At 24.6% G+C, this 10,194-nt stretch overlaps 1 protein-coding gene across 3 annotated transcripts; it reads left to right on the forward strand.

The window, feature by feature from the left end:
* Window positions 1–2,399: 2,399 nt before the first annotated feature.
* LOC112593698 (E3 ubiquitin-protein ligase RNF13) lies at window positions 2,400–9,554 on the forward strand. Of its 3 annotated transcripts, none has more exons than XM_025338212.1 (10): window positions 2,400–2,816; window positions 3,142–3,231; window positions 6,199–6,391; window positions 6,460–6,640; window positions 6,856–6,958; window positions 7,963–8,044; window positions 8,619–8,793; window positions 8,865–9,079; window positions 9,135–9,327; window positions 9,386–9,554. In XM_025338212.1, exons 3-10 carry the CDS (start codon window positions 6,233–6,235, stop codon window positions 9,463–9,465), a joined length of 1,188 nt encoding a protein of 395 aa, XP_025193997.1. In that variant the 5' UTR covers window positions 2,400–2,816; window positions 3,142–3,231; window positions 6,199–6,232; the 3' UTR covers window positions 9,466–9,554. The 3 variants fall into 3 exon arrangements, with proteins under 3 accessions (XP_025193997.1, XP_025193995.1, XP_025193996.1); XM_025338210.1 differs by having other exon boundaries at window positions 2,402–2,816; window positions 7,963–8,074; XM_025338211.1 differs by lacking the exons at window positions 2,400–2,816; window positions 3,142–3,231 and adding an exon at window positions 3,262–3,324 and having other exon boundaries at window positions 7,963–8,074.
* Window positions 9,555–10,194: the final 640 nt, after the last annotated feature.

A 10,194-nucleotide genomic window follows, 5' to 3' on the forward strand; every position in this document is an offset into this window, starting at 1 on the left:
ATATTTGATAATATTTTAAACAATGTAAGCCTCTCCCCCTCTACAAACAATTCTGTATACATCCCTGCCTATATATAGCTAAATAAAATATTTTAGGTTCAGAATAATCAATACTTGTTGTTATAGTTTATAATTATAAAATAATATGTATATTGTGCTTTATATTTTAAATATTTTTATACATTATACAGATATAAGAAAAACTTATAAGTTATATCGCAGGGCTCGGAACTTATAGCACTTAAAATCATTAAAATAAGCGCTTAAAAACATCATTATAAACATTCAAATAAGTAATTAAAAAACTTAAATTTGTGCAAAAATATTTGATAAAAAAAAAATTTTCTTTTTACATGATAAAGTAGGTACCTACTAGACATAATTTGTAACTGTGTTAAAAATAATTTAATTTAAGATTATAAAAAATATCGAAAAAAAATGATTAGGAAAACTTTCCAACTAATAAATCAAAAAAATAAATAAATCTTTATATTTAAAAAAATCAAATTTCACTTTCGAGACATTTTGCCTTATTATTGTTTATATTATCATAAAAAAAATTGCAGGAAAAAACCATAAAAAGTAGAAAAACTGGTCAAAAAACAAAAATAATCAAAAAAAAAAAACTGAAAATAAACATTTTTTTGAAAAATCGTTGGAAAAAGCCAAAAAAAGCACTTTCAAATTTCATAATTGAACATGTTGTTACATAACACACACTTTCAAACCACTCTGCTACATTTTAAGTCAATCCATAAAAATAAGCAAATGCTTTAAGTCTCGAGCCCTGGAACGAATCTTGAATTAAATTTTTAAGACATTAGACTCAGAGAATAATATTTTTATCAATGTTTGTAAAAAAAATTAAAAAATAAATAGAAAATTTAAAATGTCTATAAATTACTTAGAAAGACTCAAAATATTTTCGGAAACTTTATCATGATAAAAAATGATCACATCAAAATTTAATGAAAATTTCAAGTATCTACGTCATTTATTTTCAAGTTGTAAGTATTAAAAAACAAAATCGATTTTGATAAAAACGTGATTTGTTTAAAAATTCCAGTTTTTCCTTAATATTTTTTCGTTTTTCCGGTTATTTTGAAAAACACCGGGAATTTGTAATTTTGATGTCTTCAAAGTGAAAACTAAATTTCATTTTCTATCCAAAACCAATCAAAACATTTTTCAACAAGTACCTAGTACTTATCGTATATATTGATAACAAAATCACATAATTTTTAAATTAATAGGTACATTCATCATTCTGCTCTAAAAAATTTAATTTATATACACACATATCTACATTGTATTATTATTTTAATATAATTAATAGCTTACAAAAAATATAACCTTAGAAACCAAGAAGATAATCGAGTAACCTGCAAACGTGATAATATGTTTTACATATTTGCATTTTTAATATTATATTTTTTTGAAAATACTCATATTTTATATATATTATAATTATATTACTCGAAATAAATATTTGACTAAATATTAGTTATTTCAGTTCCTTTTGTTTTTCTGAAATTTAAATCGTACTTTCCATAGCATTACAATTAGAATCATCACCTTTAGAACTTATTGTTATTATTTATACAAACAATGTATTCTACGTCGTACAATAATAATAGGGAATAATATTACTAAAATATTTGTGTACAATAAAACTGGATAAAACGCTGAAAGTAGTTAGCAGTGTAAGTTCAATGAATAAAAAGTAAAATACAATGATGAATGAACGAATAGTCAGAACACTTAGAACATTCAAAACAACTATAAGATCTCGACGATGACGGTCTAGTCGGTCTACAATAATTCAGTAGGATGCCAGGATGACGTCAATGCTATATACTTCTCCTACTCCTGTTTTTTGTTTTATAAAACTAGGAGTTTTACATTGAGACAACCGATATAATCTATAAATCTTGATTATGATGGCTCAGCAGTCAGCAGTCAACATAATGCTAACCATAGACATAAATACATAATATAAATAAAAATAATATAAATTTCATATTACGTAACATGGCGCTAATGTCTACTAAATATTATTATGTTTATAATCAGAAATATACAATCAGCAAATATTTTATTGTATAGATTAACTATAAAATAATTTGAATTTTATAATTATACTTCAACACGTAATTTATATCGACGGTAAAAATTAAAAAACACGCGTGCAACTCGATTCCACTGATTGCAGACAGCCACATCGTGGCGGAAATCATTTCAATCACATCGAATAATATTCACGTTTTGGTTCTGTAATCGATTGTAGCACAATTATTATTGGTCAACGTCGCGGCTAGCCTGTAGCTAGCCCGTAGTTAGCACGACTACAACAGCTGTGCTGATCAACTACCTAACGTCGTGATGTGATAACAGTCAGTGAACGTTGCCTAAATCGAGTTATATTAATTATATTTCTATTACTGCTATTTATTATTATTATTTGTATTATCATTTATTTATTATTATTCGCATAATCGACAACGGTGTTGCTCGTCTTGTTGTTTTCCTCGATTTACGTTACAACATTATTACTTCTCACCCGGCGGGGGGGCCCGTCCATCGTTGTTATCGCCGCTGTCCGTTGTTTTTGTTCCGTGTAGTGTACCGAGCGTACACACTATGCTGTAGTAATCCCGTTGTCCCACAGTATCGCGTACAGTTTTCCTCTGGTTGTCAGAAATGTTCACATAATTACACGTCGCTTTTCTGTCCGTACTAAGTTTTTTCATTACGAGTTTCGATATATTGGTGCGTGCGTCGAGCGCTGGTTTCAGTGATTCGAGCTGCAACTCAAGGTCAGTTTATCGTAAACAATTGTATGAGATCTATGGTGTTTAACAATCAATAATATTTATTTATGTCATATACGGCTACCGTAACGCATTTTGACAATATTTAGCCCATCATTTTGATGCGCACGTAGTGATGGACTGCGATCTTCACCGATGAACGCTCGTCAAAATGTCAAACGTTGTTGTTGACATTGTTTATAGTATTACCATTAAAAGCTAATTGTTATTGTTATCAGCTACAGAAATACTGGTCTTAGTTTTGCTCGTCACCATTAACGTTTTAGTGTCAATTTTTAACAACATTTGTTTTTACTTTTTTTTTTCGCAGATCATGATTTACGCCGAAGGTCAGATTTATTTCAACTGTCAGTTACACGTTGTATGGCCAGATTTACTGTAACAGTTTGCCAGAAAATAAGTAAATAAACGGGGAGGTCTTAAAACATATTGTATAATATTGTATAATATAGATCTATTGGTCTATGAAATGTTAATTCTATATAAATGATTAGTAGGTATTTTTGTTTCACACGTATTATTGCCAATGATAGTAGAATAGAATAATGATAACAATATGTTTTATTTGGTTAATCTATTGTTAACTTATAAAAAAAAAAATAACCGTGTATTAAAAGCTTATACTAAGAACATTATCAGAGTTGAAATCCAGTCTTTTGTGTAGCATGTTTTAGTTGATTTAATTTTTCCAGTATGTAAACATTAAAATGTACATTTAACAATGCTTTTTTTATATAAAATTAGGTAATACGATAACATGTTAAGTTTGTGCACAAATAAGAGTGTTGACCCGGGGTGACCAACATGAATAGGTTCACGAATTACATACAAATATAATACCAAGAGCCGAAATGTTAATAGATACATTTTATATAATTTGATAATCTTTATAATATAATATTAAAAAAATTAAAATTTATAATATTAAGTATTGAGTAGTATCTGACAGTAACAAGAACCACATGTGTCTCGCGAGCCACAAGTTGGCCACCTATAGTGTAGGCTATAACTGTTGAGTATTATTAATCATTTTAAATTAATTATTATTAGATAATTTAATTTTCGTGTGCCTGATACATTAGAGTTAAGTGGTTAGGGTAGGTGCCATATTATGTATCTATAAAAAATAGAAAATTTTATTTTATTTATCTATTTTAATTTAATTTAATTTTAATTTTAATTTTAAGTTTATTATTATAATAATAAGAACTAATATGAATACCAACTAAACCAAGCTTGTATCTAGTTGATTTTGAACAAAACATAAAATGCTTGTAAAAAAAGTAATTATTATGTATTTTTATACATCTTTTAATAAAATTAGGCAAAAATTGTTTGGAAGTACACTTAATGTTTTTTTATAACATTAAATTTCAAAACATTTTGTTTTGATAAAAACTAATAACCTAAAAAAAATACAACTATAGCTTAGATACCAGGTTTCAATAATTAAGAGATGAATAAAGAAGTTGACAAACTGGCTATAAAAACAGCAATTAACTTAAAATTTCATGCACTTTGGACATTATAAAGGTTATTACTTATTAGTGTCAAATTTTACAAAATTTGTATGTAAAAAAAAACACCAAGCTTAGTAAAATGCATAATATTGTTGAATCACAAATATTTAAATAGAAGAAATATTTTTTTAATTTTAAGTCATGTAAAAACTTATATACAAGCACTAGTACTTTATGAAAAAAAGAAGATTCAATCAAATGTACAGTTAGTAGATTACAATTATCTGTCTATTCTTATAGAATGTTGGCAAATAAAAATTACCAAAAATTTAAACACTATTACCAAGTTTAAGTTCAAAAGTTAATATGACAAAATGAGAATACGAGCATACAATTTTAAAAAAAATTAACATTTACAACTTATTATAATGCCATATATAATACATATTAAAAACCAACACTACTATAGTTATTATGATTTTAGTATTTCTATTTGTTCTTAAATTATGTATGAAAAAACTCGATCCCTATTCAACAAATCACTTAATACATAATCTTAGACAAAATATGGGCAGAACATGCCAAGACAAATAAAATCAATTCAAACTATGTCGACTATGTTCATTATTAAAATCCAAAATGAACCTTAAACACAAAATACTATTATATTTAACAATAAAAATATAAGGTCAGTTAAGAGTTACAATAATATGAGAAACAAATTGCATTACACTTATGCTCAATTGAAACATTCTAATTAATCTACTAGTAGATAACTGCAACTTCACGGTATGTTACAAATATACATTTACTCAAACATTTGAAAATTCAAATAGTCTATAAACTTACCTAATTTTTCTATAAAATATTCCATGAATGACTTTTCAGAATTAAAATGATTCTTAGAGACCATATATGAAACTAAAATAAATAATAACCTACTAAGAGTTACTCTTTTTAGATAGTTTCCTCATCATTAAAAATGTATAGGCATTCTAAAATATATTTTCTTTATTCTATGTAGTTTACTGATTCTTATACTAAGAAAGAAGTTTCATTATTATTTCATTATATAATTGTATAAAACAAAAAAAATTAACCATCGGTCATAATAAATAAATATGTATTTGTGATGAGTTTAATATTATCGTTCTATATACCTACTGTTTTTTTTAATAGGTTAGTTAAATAATAACATTTACCAAATTAAAATATGTAAATATAACAAATTATTTATGAATAATTTAATTATAATATTTTTATTGTTGTTACTTAATATAGACTGATATTATTCAAAATTATTACTCCAAAGTAATATTAATATAAAATTTAATATCTATTAAAAGCAATGTTAAGGATATTTTTAAATAATTAAAAATAAATGATGATAAACATGTAAATTTAGTATTGCTTAATTCAAAGATTTCCAAACTTTATTTTACAACAAATATTGGTGACTCGTAACTCATTAGTGTATTTTATTATCCCTATTCTTGTAATAAATTATAGCCATGCAATGTTGTGGTGATAAATTGTTCTGTATTATTTATAACTAGTATAGGTAACTACCAATGATGTAAACTAAATTTGAACATTACATGTGGTTTCAGTATATCATATGCTCATAGGTGTTGGGTGGTCAAATTTTTTTGGGAGAGAGGGGCTGTAACCCTCTTAGTGGTAGACATGTACTGACTTGTGGAGGGCTTCATCTGCTTTTTGTGGGAGGCCATTTTTTGAACTAGGGGGCTAAGTCTCCCCTAATATGCCTATGCATATGCTTTAATACTTATATTTAAAATAAAACCTTTGTTTTAAGTATATCCATTTAATAATAGTTTAAAATAATTTACTCAATATACTGGATAAAATAAAAATACTTTTAAATTATTTTTTATTTGTTTCAGTTGAGTATCAGATGTTGTACAGCTTTTATCAAAAATGTTTAGAAAGGCAACGGCATTTATTGCCTTAATAGCCTTTGCAACTACAGTAAAATGTGACATTAGTATATATACTAGAGATCAGCAACAGCTAGATTTAGAGTTTAAAGATGCGCAGTCTCTTTTTGGACCAAATATACCTTCAGATGGCATTAAAGTATTTCAGTTTTTAAATATACTTAAAATCTAAGTAAATATTTACTTTAAATTTTAAAATTGTTTAAGGGTTACATTTTGAGTGCTGAACCTGAAGATGGCTGTACTAAAATTGAATCTCCGCCTAAAAGTGGAAGTTGGTTTGTCTTAATTAAGAGAGGAAATTGTAATTTTGATGTAAAAGTTAGGAATGCTCAAAATAGCAATTATACATTAGCTATTATATTCAATGTCAACTCTAGTGCTGTTGGTAAGTAATCATAATTTAAATATTAAATTATTTAACACTAATAAGTTAGTATTTACTATTATTGAAAATTTAATTACATTATGTTATTTTAAGATATTGTGTTTAATTCATGATGGATTAACAGATTTAAAAAAAAATACATATTTAATATACTTTAATTTGTTTTTTTTGAATTTTATTTAAATATTAATTCGTTTTTACTTTTTTTAAATTAGTGCCAATGAATGGTAAAAATACAAGTGATATAGTAATTCCGTCAGTTTTTGTTGGTGAAAGTACTGGACTTATGTTGAGAGACTACTATGATTATCAAAATGGGTAATAATTATAAAATTTTAATTAATAAAAATTAATATTTTTCATTTAAAGAACAAAATATTTTATGTAATCAAATAAATTTCTTTATAATTAAAAATTTAATTCAGTTTTATTATATTAGGCAAAGTCTAATTCTACATTTTTTCTTTTATATAAAAGTAACTTAAAAGTATTTAATTACTAATATTTTAATGCTATTAAAACATTAGAAGAAAAAGATTTTATATTAAAATTTAATAAATACATTAGTTTTCTTAATTTTATAAAAAAAAATTGAATTTGTTAAATTATATATAATAGCAGAAAATCTTGCAGGAAAAATAGTTGCTATAATATGTACGCCTGATTATTATTAATGTTTTATATTGTTAATTAATTATTGCCTTAAGACCATTTTTTTGTTACTTTATATTTTAATAAAAAATCTGTTGCTTCAATTACAATAATTTAAATATCAATCAATCATAGAACATTTAGTTGAATAGCGCAGGGCTGTTTTTGAGGATTTTTAGTGTAAGTTTTTGTAATCAATTATTAAAAATAAATAATTAAAATATTTTATACTTAGAGTAATTCTATGTAATTATCATTGTTAGTTAAAAATAAAATTATATTTAAAAACTACTTTTTCCTATTTAAGTTTTACATGAAATAGTCATTATTTAGAAATCAAACTTAAGTAATATTAAAACTAGAGGATGCATTATTATATTATATTGTTGTTGGTTTAGTTTGTACCATCTTTTATCAGAATTATTTGTAAAAAAGATAATTGACTTCTTTAATATTTAAGTTTTAAAATAAAACATTGGCTCTTGAAAACTGAATATTTTTCATATCAGAATAAATATTTAATGTTTTCAGTTGACTCCATTATTACAGTCTTAATATACATCATCTGTGTCAAACAATATTTTTTATTATAAATATAATTCTTATTTAGTTCAATTTAAATAATAAAAACATATCTATAAATATATATTCATTTTTTTTTTTTTTTTTAGCTATTATGTGATTATAGACAACAGTCAATTTCCATTCGATATAAACTTGAATTTATTGTTGCCATTTGCTGTAATTGTTGCGGTATGTTTCTTCGCAATGCTTGGGTTTATGGTAATATATATTTATAAGCTCTGTCCTAGATAGATAAAAATTGTTTATTATTATAATAAGTGCAATTAGTATCACACATAATATAAATAGCCAATACAAATAAATAAGCTTATTCAGTAGGATTTATTATCTATAATAAATAAATTATAATAAAGCATTTCTTTAATTATTAATATTTAATTGTACTAAAGAGTTGATTTTAAGTTTTTTCAGCAATTTTATTTAATTGGAAGTTTGTGAATATTTATTGTCTTGTTTTCTTAATTTTTTGACTATAACGTTTGAATGCTGATCTTCAGTATTATATTTATTAAGGTCCAAAATTTATTTTTATGTATTTTATTATTAAAATAATTAAACATCTAATTTTAATCAAATATTTTGGTATTCAATTTTAACATTTAATTTTATTTGTTTATTTAAAATTACTATGTCTCAGTTTATTACATCATAAAATTAATATGAAAACTTTTAAACATAAAACATCCAAAAAATTATTGTTTGATTAGCTATTGATGATATTAAAATTACAAATAATCAACAGTTAATTAAATGGATTAAAGACCGAAGACGAGCATTTAGACATCGATTACCTGCATCTATTCTTCGTAAAATTCCGATCTCAACATTTGTAAAAGGTGATCCGTATGATACTTGTGCCATATGTTTAGATGATTATATGGATGGAGACAAATTAAGAATTTTGCCATGTGCTCATGGTAAGTATATAATTATTTATTTATACATTTTATGTTTGTTATAAAAAAATTATTTCATTAAATGTTTACAGCTTATCACTGTAAATGTATTGATCCATGGTTAACACGTAACCGACGATTTTGCCCTATTTGTAAACGTAGGGTTTATGGCAATAATGAAGATCTACACTCTGTGGCATATTCTTCAGATACTGATAGTGATGAGCCCAATGATAGAACTCCATTAGTTACACCTGGTGTTAATAATTCAAATTCATTGGGTGTTGGTACATTCCGTAGTTTCAGAGTACGTACTATTATTTTTCTGTTAACATACAATGTTTCATTAGTGTTTTTTTCAGGGACGTGTGTTTACTCGTGGTAGATCTGCTAACACTGTTCCTGTGCATCCTCCAGTTTTATCTTCAATAAATGTAGCAAATGTAGACTATGACACAGTTTCATCTCAAACAGATACATCAGACTCAATGTTATCAGATTATCAAAATCTTTACGACGCACCGGCTCACCAATCAGTTTCGGAATCCATGTCAAGTAAGTGAAAAAATAAATTAATTTTACTATATATTGAACATTTATGTGTTTATCACAGATTCAGTGAATAATTTGGCACCAGAACTGATGAACAACACAGAACCAAGTAGAACAAATGTGCAGAACCATATCGTTTAAACCACTTAATAACAAACAGCCTAAAATATTTGATTTTTTTTATTGGACTTAATTTATAATATATTGCTTTTAAATAGAAACGAAATATGATTTATTTTTCTTAATCAAAATGTTGTATTTTAGGTCTATTTTATTACAATAAGTTTTTTAATAATTTACATTAACTTTAGCAATGAATATATACAATTAAAGTAACTTAGACAAAAAAAAAAAACTACAGACTGTCAAAATGTTTTCAATTAAATATTGTTCTCACTCTATTAATAATAATTTTCATATATACTTAAAGTTATTTTAATTATTTGTTTTCTGATATTAGTAAAAAAAAATAAATAATTATTAATTCAACATGTGATAATTGTTATGATTATAATTTATAAAATATAGTTTTGTTATTAGTATTGATATATGTTAAAAAAAAAAATACTATACATCTAATAAATGTATTTGTAACTTAAATATTCATTTATTTTGATTAGTTGACATTATCAGATGTACATTGTATAATGTTCTATCAATCATATATTTACTTATGTATATACTTTTTTTTTGTTGTGGTATTTTAAATAAGCTTGTCAGAATACCCATTAAAAATATATATTTTCTGTGAAAGAATATTGTATTTGGTTAAATAGTTTTAATGTACCTGCAAGAATGATATATAATTCATTTAAGATTATGTTTTGTTTTTATATTATTTTTTCATTATATTTTTAAATATTTAAATAT

This window comes from Melanaphis sacchari, unplaced genomic scaffold (assembly GCF_002803265.2).
Source record: "Melanaphis sacchari strain LSU unplaced genomic scaffold, SCAv2.0 Contig20_pilon_pilon, whole genome shotgun sequence".
In the NCBI taxonomy this organism is placed as follows: domain Eukaryota; kingdom Metazoa; phylum Arthropoda; class Insecta; order Hemiptera; family Aphididae; genus Melanaphis; species Melanaphis sacchari.

Coding starts and splice junctions, on each gene's coding strand:
- LOC112593698 (XM_025338210.1), top strand. CDS start 6,233: ATGTTTAGAAAGGCAACGGCATTTATTGCCTTAATAGCCTTTGCAACT. Junction 6,959..7,962: donor TACTATGATTATCAAAATGG/GTAATAATTATA, acceptor TTTTTTTTTTAG/CTATTATGTGATTATAGACA. Junction 8,794..8,864: donor AATTTTGCCATGTGCTCATG/GTAAGTATATAA, acceptor AAATGTTTACAG/CTTATCACTGTAAATGTATT.